This window comes from Alligator mississippiensis, chromosome 4, assembly GCF_030867095.1.
Source record: "Alligator mississippiensis isolate rAllMis1 chromosome 4, rAllMis1, whole genome shotgun sequence".
Lineage (NCBI taxonomy): Eukaryota > Metazoa > Chordata > Crocodylia > Alligatoridae > Alligator > Alligator mississippiensis.
This window is the reverse complement of record NC_081827.1, coordinates 13,231,096-13,255,074: the sequence shown is the minus strand read 5'-3', so window position 1 is coordinate 13,255,074 and position 23,979 is coordinate 13,231,096. Positions and strand designations below refer to the sequence as shown.

Sequence of the window (23,979 nt, the reverse complement as noted above, 5' to 3'; positions counted from 1 at the left end):
TCAGCCTGACAAAGGGTATTTATATCTGAAAGCTTGCAGGGAAGACTTTTTCCAACTATTTGAGTTGGTCTAATAAAAGATATCAGATTTACCCAAAGGAACTTGTCCATACCACAGGCTCTTCCATAAGATACTACAGACTGCATGCAGCAGCTCATGCACCCTGAGCCAGCTCCATTGCTGCTTCACGCACAAGGTACCATGCTCAGCCAATGGCTGTTAGTGGCTGTGAGAGAGTTAATGCTGGACTTTGCCCCCTTCTGTTTGCTGGGCCAGAAAGAAGTGTCATCCATGCTGGCCCTTCCCTTTGCTCTGCTTTAGTTAAAGGAAAAAATGTGTAGACTAGGCCTCATTAGGTTGGTACCTTCCATGAGCTTGGGGCTTGTCTTTTTAGATTCAAGGAGTACAAGATAATCCTTGAGACCCGTGCTTTGGAATTGCTCACTGGGTGACTCTCAGGCAGAAGGGTGGAAAGAAGGAAGGAAGAAAAGCTGAAAGCTTGTGCAGTATTTTCTTCCCAAGCTGCCTTTCCTGTCTAACAGCCTTCTTTAGCCTGCTATTTGCTTTCTTCTTTCTGTCACTTCTTGCCCTTCCTCTAGCTGGCTTCTAGACATAAAAATAATGAGGTTGGTCCTGCATGAATATAAAGATCTCTTACAATATTTTAAGGAGATCTCTGTCTTCTCTGCTTTACGTGCCATTTAGTTTTTTTTTAACAGAATCAGTATGACTGGCCATGATTAATATTTTCCTTGCTCAGATTTTCAATAAATTGTACTTAGTCTGACATAGACATGACTGATTTATAAGCAGGCAGGTATCTAAATCTGCCTTAATAAGTTTCTACAGGTTTATTCAAATTTAAGTTGAAGCCAACCAGTATAGATAAAGTGACAAGGAAGCTTCCTGATGCCACTTAAACTTTTTCTTACCCACAGACCTTACCCACAGGCTTCCTACTTGTACTGTAAGGTATAAGAAGAGCTAAAATTTATCTGCTCAAAGATTATTACCTTTTTTAAACTCCCCCCCCCCCCCCAGTTGTAGAAGAAGACTAGGTAAACTGCAACAAACACTTTTCAAGAACAGTAGTGTATAATTTGAGAAATCACTTCACTCTGGTTCAGTGGAGACCATATTCTGCCCCCACCCTGCCAAGTCAGTAGGTTAAGGAACCAGAATTAGATATCTTAGCTATGTCCTGAGAGGGACAGAGTACAAGTGACTTGGTTGCAGGTCTTTGATTATAGGGTTGGTTTTGCATTATAATCTAAACTGGGGCTAGCAATCTGAGGGCTGCCTTAAATGACACCTGATGGCTGTGGGTCCCTGTGTCCACCACCCAGTGGCAGCTGGAACACTGTGTTTTACATGTCAGAGCTGAGCAGGGAATGGTTTTCCCATCCTGCAAATTATGAATTTAAAAGTTTTTTTTTCCCCGCTCTGTATTCGCATCGAAGGAAGATTAAATAAAACAAAACAAAAAATTGGGGGCGGGGAGGGTGAGGAGAGGAGGCAGGCTCACCTGTGTTAGCATAGTTATTCTGGTTGTTAGGCTGCTTATCCGAGATGTGAGGGACTGATGGTTACACACACATTCACAGAAGTTTAGGGCTGGAAGGGACCTCATGAGATCACCGGGTCCAGCCTCCCTGTTTTGGGCTGGAAAGACTGCTGGGGTCAAATAACCCCAGCAAGGTGCGTGTCCAGTCTCCTTTTGAAGACCTTCAGGGTAGGTGCCTGCACCACCGCCGCTGGGAGTCTGTTCCAGTCTGGGCAGACTAATTTAGACCAGACAAATTTGAAGCTGCGCCCTCTGTATTCCTAGTGAGTGCCCTAACTAATGGACTTTACTATTCTGTAGTGGGTGCATGTATCTCTCACTGGGTTCAATGAGAAATTCCACCTGGAGAGATGAGAATCATTTCCTGATGAAAGCTTTATTGAAGCTGGCATGTTTCCTGTGTAGAGATGTATTTAAATAAATTAGTACTATCCAAGAGAATCTGTTTTGTTGGATGGTTCTTGACCAGCTGTAGATCAGGCTGTGATCTTTTCTGCCTATCATTTTAGGAACAATGGGAGGGGGAGGAACTGATTATATTACCTTTCCCAGCTTTTGGTGACATGCCTGCCCTGGAAATCCTTAATGGGAGTAAACTGGACTACATTCTTCTACTTCTATATAACAGAAGCAGAATAAAGGGAGAGGTGTGCGCCAGCTCTATTTGTAGTGAACATCAGTGTAAATTGGAGTTTGTATATTGTTCCACCATCAGAACTCGCATTAGATACTTATTCTGGGTGTTGGTTGGAGCCATGTTGGTCTAAGGACATAGGCAGACAAGGTTATTTGGGTAAATGTGACAGCTTTTATTAGACCAAATGAATAGTTGGAAAAAAATTTCTTTACAAGCACCCCCTTGTGCCTAAAAGCTTGTAAAGAACCACTTTTTTTTCTGGCTATTCAGTTGGTTCAATAAAAGATAGCACCATTTACCCAAATGACCTTGTATACTTATCCTGCACATCTTTAACATGAACAGAATTGGAACTGTGACTTACTTTCACCTTGTACATTACTTTCTGATACCTGTTGGCAATGTTTAATTTTTTAAAATTGTTTTCCACATAGCAATCCTACACCTATTCACTCCTGGGAACCATAAAACCTTATTGCCATTGTGCAGGGTATTGGGGAGGCTGTCTAGAATCCTGTGTGCAGTTTTGATCACCCTGGTTCAAGAAAGACATGGTTTCAAACTGGAGAAAGCACAGGGAAAGGGATACCAGGATGATCGTGGGTATGGAGGGCTCTTTTATAAGGCTTGTTTAACCTCTATATACAGAAAAGTATATGCTTGCTTTGTCTGTTAACATCCAGAAGATTAAACATGGGGAATGGCGAAGAACTATTTAAATTAGAGAGCGATGTTGGCTCAAGAACAGTTGAGTATAAATTGGCCATGAATTTAGGCTAGAAATGAGGTTTCTAACCATTAGATGAATCCAATTTGGATCAGCTTAGTTTTCTGAGGCTGCAGACAGGTGTTAGGTTTGTGCTAAGAGCAATTTCTCAGCACGAAAGGCTAGTGCACACGCATTTTTCACAGAACAAAACCAGCTGCTCTGTTCTCTTATAAGAGAGAGGTTTTCTAGTGCCACCTTTTAATGCCTATATGCTTATCTTGGCATCTCTAGGACTCCCAGTCTGCTATCCTTCCCTCCCTCCACCAAGGGGAATGGAGGGGAGGGAGAGTGCTGGCTCCCAGATGGCCTGCTGGATGGTGAGCTGTCAAGGAGCCCTGAGGAGACCCTGCTGTAGCACTTAAACAATGCCCAGGCTGTTCAAACTGGCACCAGTTCCCACTGCCATGAGAAAACGACCCCAAGACTGGGAGTTTACATGGCAGTGCCAATACCCAGGGCTGTTCAAGAGTATCAGGCATTCTCTCCTCGCCTCCCCACCAAGCCCTCCGTGAACAGTCCTGGGAAGCCTCAGAGCTGTTCAGGTGGTGGCATGGCTTCCCAACTCCTTGAATATCACCAGGGCTCCCTGGTAGTACTTGAATGGCAGTGCCATTGCCCCCAGCTTTGTGGATGGTTCTGGGTCTCCTTGGGCTTGTGCAGGGGGTGGGGGGAATACCCAGGGATGAAGAGGGTGTAGAGGACTGTTGTTTTCAGCAGCTGCCAGCTGCTCATTGACAGCCTGCCTCTTTCCCTGGTAGAGGAGAAGGCAAGCTGTCAAGGACTGGACACCTTGGCAGGGGAATGGTGGGGTCAAGGAGCAACCCTGCTGTTGCTCCCTTGCTAGAGAGCTCACAAAGTCCACAGCTTTCCACCATGGTAGCATGGCACTAGAAATTTTTGGCACTCAAACTGAATGTCTGTCCATAGCCTAAGTGTTGCTGTAAAAAGACCCCAGCCATATGAGCAGGCAGCTGCTAAACAAAAGGGGTACTTATGAATAGTGCTGTCAAATGGACTGACATACTTTTCTCTCCAGTGTTTTACTCACAGTAATTGGAGCTGTTAATTTGATCAGTAATGGGCAAGAAGAGTGGCTTGGTTGGTTTATTTTTTTTAAATTGATAAATGTTTTACTTGGTCATTTAATGAAAGCTAACTGCAAGCTAGAATAAGGTTATTTCCTAGGAAAGGTAATTTTCCTTCTGACTGGGAAAAAACAAATAGGTACCTGGTCCTATTGAAATGCATTCTGAGAATTATCTCATTTTATCCAGGCTATTGTTGAATAAGAAGTAAATGTAATGTAGCGATTTGTCAAACATTTACAAAACAACTGAACTATAGTTAATAATGGTGTGGTATAAAATAAATGGCATAAAAATAGAATATGTGTAAACAATGTTTTCCTGCCTCTAAGTAGACTGCCTTATTAACCACTGTAGTACAAGGAAATACAATATTGAAGTTAAAGCTCTGGAAATTAAAACCATTAAATTGGGATTCTCCTTCCTTTCACTTTCTTGAGGTCTGACTCTTCCCTTTTGTGCTGTGTCATCATGCATGGTCCCCAGGGACGGCTGTGATGTCCCTAGGGCTCTGTGACCATGCCGGCTCCGCCCTATGGGCACCTTGTAATCTTACCTGCCACGTCTTGCTGTTGAAAATAATAAATAGGGAGGCTGCCCTCGAGTTGCAGCTCAGTCACGGTTCTGATGGACCCCACCCCAAACCCTGTGGGTTATTGGACCCCTTGATGGGCCCCACTCTTGGTAGGTGACTCACTTGATGGACCACGCTCTTGGTAGGGACACCCCAAGCCTTATGGGCTAGATGCATGGCTCCAAAACCTTACTTTTACTAAAGCTCCATGCCTCGCAGGTGGTAATTAAACGTTTTCCCTTTTTATGAGGCCTCAAAATAGCTCAGCCTCCCGTTGTCACTAGGCCCGGAGCCCCTGTAGTGGTGCCCTCTCTGGTGCTGGGGTCTTTATAGCCCCTGTAGCCCTATCTCCATGCCCTTGCTGGTGCTGGGCTCGCTGCAGCCCTAATGAAGCCTTCTCCTCCCCACATAGCCTCATCCTGGTCCACCAGTGTACAAACAATAACCAAAATATGAGCACCTGGGCTATAATGTAATACAAACAGTGCAGGGTGCATTCTGTCCCTTAAAAGAGAGAAACTCCTTCCTGAGCCTTAAGTGTCTCACAGCCCAGGGTACATGATGAGCTCCTGGAGCCCCTTAGTCCTGTAAGCAGCATATCAGGTGGCCACAGCGTCTCTGGGCAGTTCTCTGCAGGAGCTCCTTTCCCTGCTAGCTGCTGGGGAACTAACAGCCTCCAGTCCCAGCTCTGAGGCTTACATTTGCTCAGGCTAATTCCCTCGTTAGCCTGCTGCCATGGCAACCTGCAGCTGTGGGGGTTCTGTTGGGCTCCTAGGGCCCTCTCTAGGCAGTTTCTGCCCTTAGTGCCCTGCGAGGGGCTGATTTACTTACTTTTTAACCCATTCATGTAAATACTACTTTGTAAATGTAGAAAAACTTCCCAGGATATTAACTGCTTAGTTTTGTCTCCAGGATTACAATATGAAGTCTGGCATATTACAGAGTCTCTTTCTGGGTCGTTTGTACTACTTTAGAGTAGTGGAAAAAGGAGTAGCAGAGATCTCCTTTAATCTAGGAAAGTAGCATAGGAAAAAAAGTGACTGCAGATTCCTTCTCTCTGTGATTTCTTATCTCTTGTGCCCAAGAAACAATCCCTATAGGCATCTATAAGTTAGTGGTTCTCAACCCATTTGCCATAATGGGCCATGTCCACACAGTTTACTTTCTGTGTATCCATTTAAAAATGTTTTGTATCTGTTATCTGACATTAATGCTATACAAATTGATATACTGTAATACCTCTAATTTCTACACTGTCAAATATTTTTACTTTTTTAACAGGATGTTACGTGGACTGCAGCAGTTTGCTGATTGGGCCGTGGGTTGAGAACTACTACTCTAAGTGGTCTATGGCCCAAGTGACCACCTGACTAATCCTTCTGTCCTTTGCCACCATCTGTCTATATCTGCAAGGAACCTAATTTTTGGTAACAGCAAGAATATTTTCTTTCTTATGCCCCCTTCCTTGGATCAGTGCGGCTTAGAGGGAATGGTACCCTACCTTACTTGGGCTTCTGTAGGCAGGCCTTAGAGGTACAGTTTGAGTATGTGATTGTTACTCAGGAAGAGGATAGGAAAATGGCTCTGAAATTACCTGACCTGATTCCTTCAATACTGTAGGATATGCTTGGCTTTGAGAATTCATGGAGGTTGGTTGAGGTCTTGAATAATTGGAAAAGGACAAATATAGTGCCCATCTTTAAGAAAGGGAAGAAAGAGGATCTGAGGAATTACAGACCAGCACATCTGACCTTGATATTTCAATGAGCTTAGGAAAATAGTGGGGGAGACCCTGTGGGAAGAGGGACTAGAGGGGAAGGGAGTTCAGGAAGGGTGGTCATTCTTCAAAGGAGCGTTCCTCAGAAAAGGTACATTCCTGTATGCAGGAGAGGTGGTAAAGGGGCTGGGATGCCCTCTCGGCTTACCAGAGGAGTCAAGGAGTGCTTAAAAAAGAAAAAGGAGGCTTACAGATGGTGGAAACAAGGGGTAGTCACCAAGAAGGAGTACACAAGTATAGGCCATATTTGTAGGGAGAGGATAAGGAAGGCAAGGGCTGCAACTGAGATCAGGTTGGCAGCTGAAATCAATAAGTCCTTTAGGTATATAGGGAGCTGGAGGAAGACCAAGGGAAATGTGGGGCCCTTGCAGAATGTGATGGGACAGCTGATAACAGAGAGTCAGGAGAAAGCTGAACTCTTTAATGAATGCTTTGCGTTGGTGTTCCTGCATATAAATGGTGCTTGCCTGCCTGGTCGGATACTGGATGGATGCAGGGGGGACAACTGCCAGCCAGTGATCAGTGTCAAACTGGTCAGGGAGCACTTAGAGCGGCTGAGTGTCTTCAAGTCGGCAGGACTGGATGGATTACACCCAAGAGTGCTGAAGGAATTGGCTGGAGTCATTGTGGAACCATTGGTGAAGCTTTTTGAAGACTCATGGTGCTCAAGAGAGGTCTCAGAAGACTGGAAAAGTGCCAATGTGGTGCCAATCTTTAAGAAGTGGGGAGGGAGTATCTGGGAAACTATAGGCTGGTCAGTTTGAATTTTGGTACTGGGTAAAATTTTGGAAAAAATTATCAAGAAGTCCATTTGTGACAGACTGACAGAAGGTATGATGCTGAAGGATAGGCATGAATCTTCAGGGTGTTTGTGCCTGAAACCTTGCGAAGAACAGTTTTTCAACTGTTTAGTTAGTTTAATAAAAGATACCACATTTACCCAAAGAACCTTGTCTGCCTATGTCCTTGGACCAACACGGCTACAACCAATATCCCTGAAACAAGGAGAAGTGCAAAATTGTGCCTTTGGGATGGAATAATTGCATACAAAAATACAGATTGGGCAATGAGTAGGTAGGCTCTAGTACTGCAAAGAAGTATCTGGGGGTTACAGTGGACCAGAAGCTGAATATGAGCCATCAGTGTGCTCTTGTTGCACAAAAGACCAACAGTATATGGGTTGTACTAACAGGAGTATCGCTTGCAAATCAAAGGAAGCGATTCTTTCTCTCTATTCAGCTTTAGTGAGGTCTGACCTGGAGCACTGTGTCCAGTTTTGGGCCCCACATTTAACGAAGGATGTGGACAGATTGGAAAGAGTCCAGCAGAGAGTGACAAAATATTAGAGACCTGGGAAGCAAGACCTGCTATGAGGGGAGGCTGAAAGAACCAGAGTTATTAGTCTGGAGAAGAGAAGATTGAGGGTAACAGTCTTCAAATACCTGAAAGGGTAGAGAGGATGGAGATAGATTATTCTCTGCAGCCACAGGGAACAGAACTAGGAGCCATGTCCTCAAGCTTCAGCAGAGAAAATTTAGATTTGGAGATTAGGAAGAAGTTTCTGATTATGAGGGTGGTAAAGCACTGGAGCAGGCTACTTAGCAAAATTATGGAATCTGCATCCTTGGAAATTTTCAAGAGCAGTTTGAATGGGATCATTTAGTCTGAGATGATTCTGCCTTGAGAAGGGCCCTAGACTAGATGACCTTGTGAAGTCCCTTCCAGTGGAAGGGATCTCTACCAGCCTTACTTACCCATGATACGTGTCATGTATTAGTTCCCATAAGTTCTGTGTAGTAGAGCCAAAAGTGCTGGAGGAGTATTTGTTTCTTTCTGGACGGTGGGGTCTTTGTTCTCATTGAGTTCTTTGTACCTACCCCATGTCAAAAGAGTAAAATCTGTGTTTTGGACTGGTTTAGTACAGAAGTTTTCAGGTTCTCAGATTAATTTGGTCAATAGTATAACCTAGGGGTGGGCAAGTAGAGCAGTCCCAGGCCCAGACTTAGAAGACGTGCAAGATGGGTGGTGGCTGCTGTTGTCCAGCCACTGCCATTGCCTAGGGCATGAAAGCTACTTTTTATACCTCTGAATTTGGTTTTCAATGCTGTATGGTACGATCCCAAAGTTGACTGTGCAGTCACGTCCCACTCTGCACAGGTAGACTTTTGGAAGGAATTGACTCTTCCGTACAGCAGTGCTTGCTAGACTCCCACTAGTGTAACTTGATTCACTGTGGGTTTTCTTTTTTCTTCCTTAACATTCCCTGTATGTGCAGTTTTGACAGCGGATTCTGAATTTGCTCTTGATATCTGTACAGCTGAAAGCTGAGAGAGGGCTGTAGAATTTCATGGTCATAGATCAATCTTGTATTACTAAGACCATGTTTGTGAGAAGAGTCTTTCACAAATTCATTAATAGAAAAAGAAAGCATTTCCCTGACAATTCCCTTTACTGCCTCTGCTCATCTGGATGGTATGGGCTAAGTCTAAGGCAGAAATAGAAATGACACTAGAAACAATGAATTTCTAACTTGCATTAATCCTTTTTATTATTACTTTTGGCTACTGCTGAGAGAAAAGAATGGTAGGGATATGCAGTGATGAATACTTACAATGTGTAATCTTATTACTTGCATTTAAATCTATCAGTATAGTTTGCCTTTTACATAAAACAATCAGGGTTTTATGCTGGAGTCTAAAATACTGGAACTGGGTTGCAGTTACAGCTGTATATTATGATGCAGCAAATCTTACTGATGATAAAGCCTTCACAGCCTATTACTGATAGAATATGCAGTAAAATGAATTGCAGATGATATCGACTACTAGAATAAATGTAAAAGTAAATGTATTGAAAAATGAGCCCATTTGTTTCTGAAAAGAAAATATTCAATAAACACTTATTTTGAAGAGTTTGAAAGGATACTTGTAAATTAGTACACCTCTTCTAAATATACGCACAAATAATGTTATTAACGATGTAGTACATAATGTAAGAATAATATACATTATTTACAAAATGCGTGCAACTAATTAGATGTTGTGATTGTATATTACATAAATATTAGTGCTGTGCACTGACTGAACATCTAGAAGCCTTCTTGTTAATTCTGTAATGCTGTTAAATGTTTGCATAATATAAACGATGTCATTGTGAAGGCTTCCAGCCTATGAGGCAACAACCCATAATGGTAACAATCTTTATTTTTGACGTGGAAATGTGTGTGTACATGTAGGCGCCTGTGCTTGTGCATATATTTATTTTGATTTATATATGTACATCGGCTTCTCCTGCAGGGACACATGCATGTACATGCACACACAAACATTTTGTGCATGCTGCTTTAGCAGGGATCCTAGAAATCTGTTTGCCATGGAAAAACATGGAATTTGTTTGTACGGAGAATCTTTAGAATCGCTGGGGTGAGGAGGGGGAACTTATTGACAATAAGATGCTGGCTCCCCAGTGTCCCCAGTGGGAGCCAGTGGTTTTCATGGCTGCTGCGGCAACCTGCTTCAGCGGCTTCTCCTCTGCCATACAGGGAAGCAGCCAAGATAGTATCCGTCTGTCCTCCTTCTGCTGCCGATTGGCCGAGACGGCTGCCAATTCTGCTGCCCCCCCCCTCCAGTCAGCAGCTCTTGGCCAATCAGTGGCAGGGGGCGGGGCCACCTGAAGGGCAGCCCTCTTGGCCAGTCAGCCTTATGGGGAGGGCTCACCGTGGAAAAGTATGGATTTTTATGGTTTTTAATTGGATAATTTTGTTTTTTTTATCATAGAAAACTAGGACCCTTACTTATCAGTCACTGTGCTGTCTGCCCTGTCCCCAAGGTGTCCCATGCCACTTGTGGCACACATGCCACACGTTGGCCACCTATACAATCATCAGTATTCAATCAGTGTCACCAAAGTCCTGTCCAGGCACTCTAAGCCAGTCCATTATAAATTGAATGAGGGGGAGAAAGACTCTCCTGTTTCCTGGCCGAGTGCCAGTGTAAAATGACACGTACAACAGAGGTAATGCCATGTCCACTTCACAGTCAGAGAGTATCAGTGAGGGAAAATCTAGTTTACAGTGAACTATTGTGAATATGATAGGTTATAATAATGCCGAATTCAGAACTGTAAATAGCTAGATGTCGCAGGGCACCTTAGTGCCTGCTCCTAGAGAGGAGAAACGGCCAGGGAGAGAGCCCTGGCAGAGCTAATTGAACACAGCTGTGGGTTGCCAGAGCAACTAAGGGGAGCCAGCTGGCCAGAAGGGGGCAGGGCCTGGCCCTTATAAAGCCCAGGGCCGAAGCCAGGCTGGCAGCTCTCTGCCAGCAGCCGGAGAGGCAGGAGCTCCCTCAGCTGAGATATGGAAAGGAGCATGACTTGCAAGTACAGCTCATGATAGCCCTGAGAAGATGGGCACTAGGGTTTAGCCAGGGGGCTTTAGGTTTGGGTTACAGCCAGGAGGCTTGAGTTTGTTTGGCTTCGTTATTACACCGGAGGCTTGGGTGAGGCTGTAGGGGTTGGAGGAGGCCTCAATTATAGGGACCCCAGAGAGTGTGGGGTGCCCTAGCGCCAAGGGGGAACATTATTTTCATAGCGCCAGGGAAGGCGCAGCTCGCACGCCCGTGCGTGAGCAACTGGTGGCGAGGAGCGCGGCCAGTGGGTCGCGGGCGCAACCGGTAGGTTGCAGACGGGGGACCGAGACCCCGGATTGCGTGCGGGGTACATAGACCCCAGCCCCAGGGAGAGGGGCGATCTGATTGAGAAGCCCCGTGGGGGCACGGCGAGCCCCGAAGAGGGGGAGCGCCATAGTATATGATTGAGAAGCCCCGTGGGGGCATGGCGAGCCCCAAAGAGGGGGAGCGTCATTGTATATGATTGAGAAGCCCCGTGGGGGCACGGCGAGCCCCAAAGAGGGGGAGCGCCATTGTATATGATTGAGAAGCCCTGTGGGGGCACGGCGAGCCCTAGAGGGGCCATATCGAGGAGCCCGAGACGGGCATAGCGAGCCTGGCCGCAGGCTAGTGCGGCAACACCCCTCAGACCGAGGCAGGGCGCTGCGGTTGCCCCCGAGAAGACAGGGAGTAGCAGTGCGGTGAGCCGGGGTCAGAGAGGGTACCCGTGCGGTTGGCCGGAAGGGCCGGGGCCCGCTAGGGAGTCCCTGAGCGGGACCGCACCATCAGGAGAGTCCCAGTGAGAGGCTGGGTGTGAGAGAGAGAGCCCAGAGTGGGCTACACTATAGAGGAGGCCCAGGAAGCGGGCGTACAGACCTAACAACGTCTATTACATCTGCGAGGCTTGGGGCGTGGTATTAGGGGCTGGTAGGAGCCACGCACAGCCCATAAGGCTGGGGTGCTTGAGTAGCACCCATCGTACGGGGAGACCCACGAGGGGTCCAGGAGCTTACATGCCCAAGGAAACACAAGGCAGCCTCCCTATTACATATTCCAGCAAGACGTGGTGGGCGAGAATGGAGGGTGCCCTCGGGCCGAAGTAGTGCGGTGAGAGGGCCTCAAGGAGATCACAGCCCTCCTGAAGGACCCCGCCGTGACACTAGAAATGAACATTAATTCTGCAGGAGCATTGGTATCGAATAAAAACCAGAGCTAAGTGCAACTCTGACTGTGGTTGAATACAGTTAATTTATTAGGGGGATAATTTGGGTAGGTGAGAGACACAAGGGCGCACACATACATTAAGGCCACAAAAAGCCATGCCTGTGATGTTTTTTCTGCTGCTGTAAACAGTACCTGGTATGAAAGGGTGGGAGCAAGAGGAGGTGGGGAGCTGACTTAGAGTAGGATTATTATGAAATGCCTGAAATACTTTGGGGATTGTGCATTTTAATACCATTTGTGTGAGAACAACTCTGTGTAATATCTCTGTAGGTTAACTGCTGTATTAGTATATTAAGATAATGTAAGGATTATGACAAACTAGGAAAAGCCATGAAATCCATCCTGAAGTCTGTTGATGTCTCAGTCACCGCAGTGGCTATTCCAAGCATGTGACAATAATGTAAATGATGGCGAGAGTAGGAGTTCCATGAATTTGAACTTTGTCAAATTAACATGCGTTTTAAAATCCTCCATGAAAATTATTCGGTAGGAGGATACTGTATCCTTGTATGGAGCTTGTTTTTTTGCTCTGTGGTTTCATTGCCTCTGGTTATAGTATTTAGTGGAAACAAGGCTCTTCTGTCTCACTGAATAGTAGTAATAAGTCGTCTTTGATAACCACATTTGCAGGTGGTTGCAGATTTGTTAGTAACCTAGCCACAGTAGAGATTACATTTTCTGTGACTGAAATGGTTTCCAAATGCAGTGAGTAGGTGATACTTGACTAGTCTGTAAAGCACTTATCCTGCATACCAGTGAGAGACTGCAAAAACAATAAAGTACTAACAAGAGCAGATACTAACTACACCCTTTTGGAAGAAGGAGAATCAAAGATGAGTACTATTCTTACACACGCACACAATTAGTTAGGTGTAACACAAGTAGAACTGGTTCACAGATGGTGACAAGCCCTAAGTAACACCCAGTCAATGTCTGTCTATATATTGTAGTATATTTACTTTTAAACTATTTTGGACTTTATTTCTAGAATCCTGTATTTGCATGTAGTGTTAGGGGTAGGAGTCCCCTTGAGTAGAATATGGATGAATATCTCAATTTTAATTCTTTATGCAAATTTTTGTGAACATGTAGTCTTGGTTCTGCAACTTATTTTCAGTAATTTGACATTTGGGAATTTGATTATCCTATGCCTCATCTAGCTGATAAGAGCATTACTATAAAACAGGTTTACAGAGTCATAGGGTCATAAGAAAGTAAGGTTGGAAGCATAGGTGGAGGGAGGAATTTTTTTTTGTTGGGGGGGGCAGGGACTGGGCATGTGCACGTGTGTGCCCCTCTGGGCGAGAGTCTGTGGGGAATGGGAAAGGAGAGGGAATGGGGCTGGGGCTGGGACTGGGCAGGGGTCGGGAGGTAGCTGAGTCGTGTCAGGCCCAGAATTGGGGCCGGGACCTGCTGTGCCTGTGTGGCAGCCACTTCCCCTGCACCCAGGGTTGTTTCCTGGTGCCGGCGCCAACAAAACCTTATACTTTTAGCAGGAATGTTATTAGAAGTTCTTTGTTGGCTACCCTTCAGAAGAATTTCCAGGTTTGTTTAATATTAGTAAAGTAGTGTTAGGTCCTTGGATAAATTGCTTTTTCAAGAGCAGGGTGGTGATGGCAGTTCATTACATTCTTTGTAACTGTATGATAACCTCCTAAGTCTCCTTTCTGATGCAAAGCCCCTCTGGAGTTAGGGAAACTGAGGCAAATATATTAAACTAGTATTTTGAGTCCTTCAAGGATTGTTTTAAAAATGCTTCAGCAGTGACATTTGCTGAAGTAGTGGCATTTATTACAAAGCTTATCGTGAAGCCTGTAATATGCAGAATCTCCCAGGAGATCTTATAGAATATCAGTCGACTTATGTAATGAAATTGGATTTTTCATTAAGGTGAGCTACAGTCAGTTCCCTGCAGGCAAATTTTAAATCCTTTATCTTCTCATATAAGTTTCTCTTAACATACCCGTACCTGCAGCTGGCTCTTCTACACTAAGGAAACATTGAACGTTCATGCCAGACATTTTTGCACACTTGAAATTGTTTTCAGTTCAGAAGATAAATTGCATGGGCCAATATAAAAATACCTTTAACGTTCTTGGTTTTCTCTTGGCTGACTTCTATTCTGGAGAAATTATTCAAGCTCTTAGGTGAACCCCCCCAACTATCCCTTTCTCTCTTTCTCTCGCTGTTAGATCTCTCTTAGCTATGTGGAAGTTACATTTTTTGCTTGAACATGTTTAATTTTAAACAAACAATGTTATCAATTTTTACATGACCCTGGTATCTTTGTTGTGAAACACAGTTACACCATTCAATGAGAGCATATGGCTGTTCTGGATATTCCTTTTTCTACTTTCTTCCTTTGCAAGGAAGTAAGCTACACTGTAAGGTAGCTTGCAAGATAAGGGAATAGATACATGATTCATTTCATGAGACTGGTTGAGTTTGTTTATCGTGAGAAAAATGGAGACAAGTGCTTGTATAGAAAAATAATTAAACAGTTTGTGTTGGCTGTTGCTAATAAGGAAATGGTACTTCCTGTAGCAAACATGGGAAATGGTGGGGGCAGGTCAGACCAGTTCTCATTCATTTTATAGTTTCTCATTGTGTTGGTGGACCATATATCCTCATGGTAAGTATAAAAGGCATTTTCTATCAGAATATTTTTAGCAACACAGCATGTTGAGAAGATGAACAGTAGAAATTGGCTTCTCCAGAGGATTTTACAGAGACCATCAGTATGAAAAACTCCTCAACGAGTTCTTTGCCTCAGTGTTGCTAAGTGAGGGGCACGACAAGTCTCTCACTGGGGTTGTAGAGAGGCAGCAGCAAGGTGCCAGACTTACATGCGTAGATCCTGAGGTGGTGCAGAGTCACTTGGAAGAACTGGATGCCTTTAAGTCGGCAGGCCCAGATGAGCTCCATCCGAGGGTGCTGAAGGCACTGGCCGACATTGCAGAGCCACTGGCGGGAATATTCGGACGCTCGTGGCGCACGGGCCAAGTCCCAGAGGACTGGAGAAGGGCTAACATGGTCCCCATTTTCAAAAAGGGGAGGAAGGAGGACCTGGGCAACTATAGGCCAGTCAGTCTCACCTCCATCCTTGGTAAAGTCTTTGAAAAAATTATCAAGGCTCACATTTGCGAGAGCCCAGCAGGGCAAATTATGCTGAGGGGAAACCAGCACGGGTTTGTGGCAGGCAGATCGTGCCTGACCAATCTAGTCTCTTTCTATGACCAGGTTACGAAACGCCTGGACACAGGAGGAGGGGTGGATGTCTTATACTTAGACTTCAGGAAGGCCTTCGCTACGGTATCCCATCCCATACTGGTGAACAAGTTAAGAGGCTGTGATGTGGATGACTACACAGTCCGGTGGGTGGCGAATTGGCTAGAGGGTCGCACCCAAAGAGCCGTGGTGGATGGGTCGGTCTCGACCTGGAAGGGTGTGGGCAGTGGGGTCCCGCAGGGCTCGGTCCTTGGACCGATACTCTTTAATGTCCTCATCAGTGACTTGGACGAGGGAGTCAAATGTACTCTGTCCAAGTTTGCAGATGACACAAAGCTATGGGGAGAAGTGGGCACGCCGGAGGGCAGGGAACAGCTGCAGGCAGACCTGGATAGGTTGGACAAATGGGCAAAAAACAACAGGATGCAGTTCAACAAGGAGAAATGCAAAGTGCTGCACCTAGGGAGGAAAAATGTCCAGCACACCTACAGCCTAGGGAATGACCTGCTGGGTGGCACAGAGGTGGAAAGGGATGTTGGAGTCCTAGTGGACTCCAAGATGAACATGAGCCGGCAGTGTGACGAAGCCATCGGAAAAGCCAATGGCACTTTATCGTGCATCAGCAGATGCATGACGAATAGGTCCAGGGAGGTGATACTTGCCCTCTATAGGGCGCTGGTCAGACCGCAGTTGGAGTAGTGTGTGCAATTCTGGGCGCCACACTTCAAGAGGGATGTGGATAACCTGGAGAGGGTCCAGAGAAGGGCAACTCGTATGGTCAAGGGCCTGCAGACCAAGCCCTACGAGGAGAGACTAGAGAAACTGGACCTTTTCAGCCTCCGCAAGAGAAGGTTGAGAGGCAACCTTGTGGCTGCCTTTAAGTTCATCACGGGGGCACAGAAGGGAATTGGTGAGGATTTATTCACCAAGGCGCCCCCGGGGGTTACAAGAAACAATGGCCACAAGCTAGCAGAGAGCAGATTTAGATTGGACGTTAGGAAGAACTTCTTCACAGTTCGAGTGGCCAAGGTCTGGAACGGGCTCCCAAGGGAGGTGGTGCTCTCCCCTACCCTGGGGGTCTTCAAGAGGAGGCTAGATGAGTATCTAGCTGGGGTCATCTAGACCCAGCACTCTTTCCTGCTTATGCAAGGGGTCGGACTCGATGATCTATTGAGGTCCCTTCTGACCCTAACATCTATGAATCATTGGAGCTGAATAGAGGTGCACCGACACATCAGTCTGATATTGGCCTGATGTAGCTAATAATTTGGCTGATAAATGCCCGTGGATGCCTGCAGCCGGAGTGCAGCATGTAGGCGGCAAGGAGCGCACCCTGGCAGCCTGAAGCGCTGTGTTCTAACTAGAAAGTCTGTTTTGGTGGGAGGGGGGAGGGAAGAAGAGGGGTTGTGGGGGTGCAGCTCAGGGCCCCTGTGGTGAGGGAGGGAGTGGGGCTGAGGCAGGCGCTGCCGAGCTGGGCCACGGCTTTTCCGGGGGGCGTGGGGGAAGGGGTGGTGGCTCGTGCCACTTAATGCACCCTGGGATGGCATGGGGCAGGATTATATGCCCCTGGATCTGTGTGGGGCAGGGTGGGGTGAACTGCAGCTGCGGGCTGGGGTCAGGGCTGTGCCAGGGTCTTCCCGGCGTGTGGGGAGGGGGTTGGGCTGAGGCCGTGCTCAGGACAGGCAGCAGTGGCACTGGGAGGAGGCTACAGGGGAACTACAGTGAATTTTGGGGTGGCAGCAACCCCCCCCCCCGTAGTACCTCTCTTAGCACTGCTGCTGCCTGCCGCAAATGCAGCAGAGCCCAGCCCAGTCGAACCCCCTGCCGGGAAGAGCCCCCTGCCCCAGTCCACAGCTGCAGCATGCCCTGCTCTGTGCAGATCTGGGGGGCACATACCCGCCAGGCCCTTCTGGGATGTGCACAGCAGCAGGAGCCACCCCCCACTCCTTGCATTCTCCGGACAAGCCACGGCTCCGTCCTGCACCCGGGCCTGGCTCGGCTGGGCAGCCCCTGCCCCACTCCTCCCTCACCACAGGGGCCTTGTTCTGCCCTCCCCATGCCCCTTCCCTCTGCCCTCCCCTTCCACTACAACAGACTTACCAGCTGCACTCCGCTCTTCAAGCTGCTGAGCTGTGTATCGGAAATTGGATCAGTACCGGCCGATACACCTCCTTAAAAATTGGCTACTGGTATCGGCTACCAAAATCTCTATCAGTGCAATCCTAGAGCTAAAGATTATTGGGAGATTCAGAGCTGTAATAAAAAGTGGAATAAAATTGATTCAGTGTGAGGCACTGCTGGGTAAGGAAAGTAAAACAGTAGTTCATGATCTCATGTACAAGGCACGTATGGGATGCTTCTAGACTTAACCCCCTCCCCCCACCCCCAAAATGGCACTTCAGTTTAAACTTGGTGCATCCCCATGCTGAGCCCAGTGCATGCCCAGAAGAGGCATTGCACTAGTTGGACCTGGCTCACCCAACATCTGTATCGATCAGTCACTTTAGTTGGGCTTTTTTGGTGCTTTTTGAATCGGCTATTAGATAAAAGCACCAAAAAGCCCCGCTGAAGTGCACGATTTATATAGATGCTGCGGAGTCAGGTTGAAGCAACTCTTCCAGTAAAGCACTTTTTTTTTGTTCTTTTCCCCATGTCTGTCAGCAGCCATAGTGAATCAGAAACAGTCCATTGCAATTTTTTCAGGCCCCAGTTGCGACTAATGGATAATAACTAGTACTTTGTTTAAGAAAATAAAATAGATGTACTTATGAGAGCATTTCAGAAAGTAACAGCAGTTATGAAATGAAACCATTTTGTGTGCCATGAGTGGGAAACTACAGGGCAGCAGGGAAGACTAAAGCTTCATTGTCAGACCATTGTTTACAACTATACAGAGAAATGATGTGATCCAGTAAGTGATTGTTGATTACAAAATGGTTTTATTTTTGAAATTGTCATTACTTTCAGAAACACCCTTGTAGATAGTCAGCCTGATCTATGCATAAACACAGGGGTGGATCCAGGTTAGGGGTGCAGTTGCACCCCCCCCCCTTGATTCCAAGTTTAAAACAAATTGTCTAGCAGTAGCACTTCTATTCATCCAGCAGTGAGGGAGTCACTTGACTTCATGGCTCATTATAATCTACCTGATTCTTTCAAACCTTTTCATTCCGTGAGTGTTAAATGTCCCTCTCTTTTTTAATGGTATTAATCTTCTATTAATCAAGCTATTCTTTCCTTTGCAGTCTTAGTTCCTCCTACAAATTATATCGCCTCTTTCACAGTGCTGCAGACTGCTTTTAACTCTAGCTAGAAACGTAAACTGAGCTGTGGAAACATTTTAATTTGTATGAAAATAACTTTCAGTGAAGTTGGGTTACCATCAAAATGCTCAAGATTTTGTTTTGTGAATCTGAGAGAGATGGACATTTAATCCTAATGACTATAGGGCTAATGAAATGGTATTTTAAAATTATTTTTTGCTTAGTTTGTTCTGTTTTTTAATACAAAATGTATCATGTAGCAAAGTAATGCACATTCTAGTAAATTTAAATTGGTTTCGCTCTGGTCTTAAACTGGATTGTATAAGCCTAGGCCCCTGGTATTTTAGTAAAGCTTCTAGTTTCCTTTTGTAACTAGTAAAACTGTGTGTTGTATTAATTGCAGTGATGCATCACACTATTTGCACCTCCCTGCAGAACTGTGCATGAAAATGTTTAATTTGGAGTTGCTTTCAAGTCCTGCTGGTGCTCACGTTTTGCAAGCTTTCTGGATAGATTAGTTCTGTCAATTCTGAATAATAAGTTTTGCCCATTTTTGTCTAGGAAAAGGTTTCCAGCAACTATCTAAAGTTTTACCTTATTAGATATTTCAGTGAAATGTATGGGTTCTAGCCATAAACTTAGTCCACATACCATGACTGAGAAAGGTTAATCAAGAACTTCCAGATTTGTTTTTAGCTACGGCATAGGCTTGAAGTCTGGTGGCTTATATGTTTACAAGGATTTCAAACTGCATCTTTTTTTTTCTAACAGAGTAGATCTGAAAATAGGATGCCTAAATTCTGTGTTTTTTTCCAAAGTGTTTTTTGTTTTTACTAGAAGATGCTTTTCTGTTAGTCCTTAGTAAATGCCGGTAAGAATTCTTAGCCAGGAGTGCCATTGTGCTGATGTGCTTCAAGAATAGCATCTTGTGAAGCCGCTTGTTCTAATCCCCTTGTTCATTATTAGCTGGAATGCTAGGCTGTAGGCTGCAGTGGATAATACTCATGTGCAGCATGAAAGACACTTCTTTGGAACAAATAACGTCTTTGTTTGAATGTCTGTAGTCCATGTAGCTACAGTGGGATCATTTCTTCAGTAAGAACATGGGCCAACAGATAGTAGCTTGCTTATCTGAAGTAGGGTTTTCCAAGCGGAGGAGGAAGAAGCTTCAACACACTTTCTCTTGCTTCTTCACTTGAATCAGTGATTTAGAATATGATCTAGAAGCTTATAAATTTTTCTCCATGAAGACTAAAACTGTGTATTACCAGGACTGGGAAGGAAATAAAAATCTGAAGAATGGTAAAATATCTTTTAAATTTAAATTCTGATATATAACAGTTCTCTTGTGCTGTCCTTTAAGAATGAGAGGCTCGTTGTTATTGTTGCCTATGCAGTTTCTGGTGGGTGAAGGTTTGAATTTTAATGGTGTTAAATTATATGACTTTGGCCTTAATGGTGACCTTTGAAGAAATTTAGTTAAAGGTTAATAATGTTACTGTTCTGAAAAGGCATCTTATTTAAGAGGTATTTTTTAATTTCCAAACATAAAGGCTTAATTCTTGTTTTTGCAGCTTAAAAATAGCAGTTTGAAGTGAAAAGAAATACAGCAGTCATATCTAATAATTTCCAAGGTTGTTTAGAACTAGTTTGTTTATCCAGGTTTATGGATGTAGATATTTATCATGGTAATATTTTCTTCTCTTTAAATCTTGGCTACCCATGTTGCTGCATTCAAAGGTGATTTAAAAATCTATTCCGATTTTATTTTATTTTGTGTGGAGGAGGAAGGGAAGGGGAAACATACCTTTGATATCAAGAGGACTTTCTGTTTTGACCACAGGTTTTTATGTTTTGTTGTCACCTGAATGCAAGCTCTGAATGTATTGTTGTGGAGGTAGAACAGCTGTTGGTAGTCCCTGCAGTCAGTAGCTTATGCCAGTACAGCTCTCAGTGCAGTGGTATATGTAATGTGCAGACAAGCAAGAATGTGAGTGAAATAACGGGAAATACATTTATGTATTCTCTGGTGCTCTGGTTCCTAGTTTTCCGTACCAGCTTCAAATGAGTCATGGTTGGACTACAATGTTGTGGGAAACTCCTTAATCTAATTGTTCTTGATACTTGTAAATGACCTTTCATCCTGGCACTTTAAAGAAATAGACAAAATTAAATTGACTCCTTTTTTCAATAGCTAATTATTAGTAGCAGGTGGGGAAACTGAGGCATGTCATGGCTAGTTAAGGGAAGAACAGAAATGAGAAACAAGGACATTTGATTCCCAATCCTGTCCTATTTGAGGCCTTCCTATTTGCAGAGTGGCAAGCAGATAGTTGAACAAATGAACCGTCAGTAATGTTTTTAACTTGCGCTAGTGGGTTGCCTGTCAAGAATGCTCGTTGCAGGGGTGGCCAGGGGGGGAGTGCTGCCACCCGCCACCCCACGCTGCTGCCACCTCCCAGGAGTAGGGGGGAGAAGCTTGCATGCGGTGGCCACCCACCGCCTTGCGCTGCTGCTGCTGTGTCTGGCCATGCGCCGCCTCCCCCCCCTCCCCCCCCGGCGTGTCCAGCCCTGCACCCCATCCTGCTCTGTATCTGGCCCCATACCAACGCGCCGCCCCCCCTCTCCCCCCCAGGAGGCATTGGCAACGTGGGATGGTGGGTGGCGGTGCTCCATCTCGGCCCGCCCCACCCATCATTCTTGATGGGCATTCTTGATGCAGCACTGGCTGGAGCCACGTCCCCCAAAAGCATTACGGGCAGACACGCACACAGATGGAGTAAGCCCTTTATATATCTCTGTATATCTATAGATGTCTGATCTGCCCAACTTACTAGCCTGTTTGGGTCCACCTGTAACTGCAGCGTATCTTCAAGCGTGACCACCCTTCCCCGTAACTTGGTGTCGTCCATGAATTTGGCCAGTGAGCTCTTCATTCCCATATCTAAATTGTTAATAAAGAGGTTGCAAAGTACTGGACTGAGCACTGACCCCTGTGGGACACTGCTGCCCACTTCTCGCCAGGATGAGACAGATCTGATCACTATGACTCTCTGGGTCCTATCCTGCATCCAGTTTCTCACCCACCTGACTGTCTTGGAATAAAGCACGCAATCTTCCAATTTTCTCACGAGGACATCATGGGATACTTGATCAAAGGCTTTTTAGAAGTCTAGGTATACAGTGTCAACCTGTTCCCTTGTGTCCAGGTGGCGAGTTACCTGGTCATAGAAGGAGATGAGGTTGGTAAGGCAAGACCTGCCCACAACGAAGCCATGCTGACTGTCATTGAGAATCTTACCTTCTGCACACTTATCATGGATAGACTCCTTGATAAACTTCTCTCGGATTTTTCCTAGGATGGAAGTTAGGCTGACTGGCCTATAGTTATCCAGGTCCTCCCTCCTGCCTTTCTTATGGATGGGCCCAACATTGGCCCTCTTTCAGTCCTCAGGGACTTCTTCAGAGGGCTGTGAGTTGTGGAAGAATTGTGCCGGGGGTACCACAGTGACTTTGGCCAGCTCCTTCAGCGCTCTCGGATGAAGGTCATCCAGTCCTGCTGACTTGTATACGTCTAATTTTATTAATCGGTCGTTCACCAGTTCTATGGCAATAGTAGGGAGGTGATTATTCCTACCATGCCCATCCTCTGCTCTACCTGGTGTGGTTTTCCTCATGGTCTGGTGAAAGACAGAGGTGACGCAGTCATTCAGGAGTTCAGCTATTTCCTGGGTCCTGGTAACCAGCTCTCCTGAGTTGTTGAGCTATGGCCCCACACTCCCATTTGTTTTCCTCCTGTTCCCTATGTACGTAAAGAAGGACTTCTTGTTTCTTGATCCCCAATGCTAATCTAAGTTTGGTCACCGCTTTATAAATGCGGCCTTGGAAATCTTACCTTTATGCTAGAATTTAATTAAAATATTGGCCTTTATATACAGAAAATCTGTTGCATGTCAATTTTAGAGGAGTTTTAGTTTTAAACTTTCCTTTTCTTGAGCTTTGCTGGCAGAGTGGGAATTAAAGGAGGCTCAGGATTTTTAGAAATCCCTTGAAACCTTTAAAAATATTTGTTTTCTCTTACTGCCACATAATGTGCTGATTATCCAGAAAAAAAAATCCCATACTACATTTATTTGGGATGACATCCAAACTCATTTATGGCTTCATTTCTACTAAATCATGCTCGGATCCAAAACTTGTTTGCTTTCATTTTACAGAAGATAAATTTTGACTCCTGAATAGGCATCTTGTGTGTCTTCAGTAGGGCTCTTATGTTTTACCATCTCCTCTTGGCCTGTTTCAGCTGGAAATGGAACCAGCTTTTTACTGCTGGAGGTGTTCTTTTTTTTCCTCCCCCATAAACAAGAAGATCTTTTCAGTGCGTGACATAGGGGAGAAATAAAGTAATAACTATGCTAAATTTTGCTCATGGAAAAATGCTGCTATAATACCTACTCTGATGCCATTCCACTGCTGTCTAATGCAACAGGTCTGAGTTTCCTTTAACTAGTGTAAAAATCCTTGTAGAGGAGCTGTAGACAAGACAACAGCTAGGCCCATTCGAAGCAATTGGTGCTGAAAGCTTTTGTACTAATTGCAAAGATCACATTGAAATAAAAAAGGCTCACCTATATGCAGTTCTGAAGCTCTTACATTCGCAATAGTTCCCAGTGGACATGAAAGACAGTGAGCTGATACTGAATGGGAAGGATTTTGGTGATTTTTATTGCTTCAATATTCACTATACTCATTTATGTTGTCAAGAACCCTGAAGTTTTAGAACCACTTTAATTGTGGCTAACCTGTTGAAATGCTGCGAACCTTTATTGAGAGATGGTATAGTAAACATTTCATTGCTAAAATTTGGCTTGTGTTTACTGCTTGCTTAAATATTCAGCATTTTGTAAAAAGGTTATTCTAAAAACTAGTTGCTTTAAAAGTTAGACTTTTGATAGCACTTATACTCCAATAAAAATCATAAGGGGGTGAACAGTTCAAGGGAGTAGTAAAAAGACATTGAGGATTTTACATTTATTTTTGGCCTGGGTCAGCAGAGATTCAAAAGTAAAAGTAATTTTATTGCTTTGTGGTGCCATATATAAAAGCTTAGCTTGTAATTGGAATGCAGATGCTTTTGGACAAGTGAGCATATCTAAAGAGAGTTAGCATCCATCGACACCCTTGTTGGTAACCTCAGAAATGAGGTCTAGGATTAAATAAGTTTAAAAATTCTTGTATTATTGATCTAGTTTGAAGCACACTTAGAGGATTAGAAACCTACTGTAGATATAAAGTGCTTCTTTCTACAGACCTGCCTATCTCTCTCTACAGGTAAGCATAGTATTGTTCATCCTTCATTACCTAAAAGCAGTCTATGGTTTCAATGTAGAAACAGCACAAGGAGAACTGCTATATTTTTAATCCTAAAATAAAATTTGTGCTCTTCTATCTCCACCATTTTTCACTGAGTTTG

General features: G+C 44.8%; 1 protein-coding gene across 4 annotated transcripts in view; it reads left to right on the top strand.

Annotated features, from left to right (window-relative positions):
• The window catches only part of USP6NL (USP6 N-terminal like), a 233,159-nt gene that overhangs the window by 85,587 nt on the left and 123,593 nt on the right, over positions 1-23,979 (top strand). The window contains exon 1 of one of the 4 annotated variants that reach the window (XM_014607567.3): positions 19,686-19,808. The exons of the other annotated variants lie outside the window; for them this stretch is intronic. Coding sequence (XP_014463053.1) covers positions 19,751-19,808 — 58 coding nt within the window. The 5' untranslated portion in view covers positions 19,686-19,750. Of the gene's footprint in view, positions 1-19,685; positions 19,809-23,979 lie in introns of those variants that run through there. 4 annotated transcript variants of the gene reach the window in all.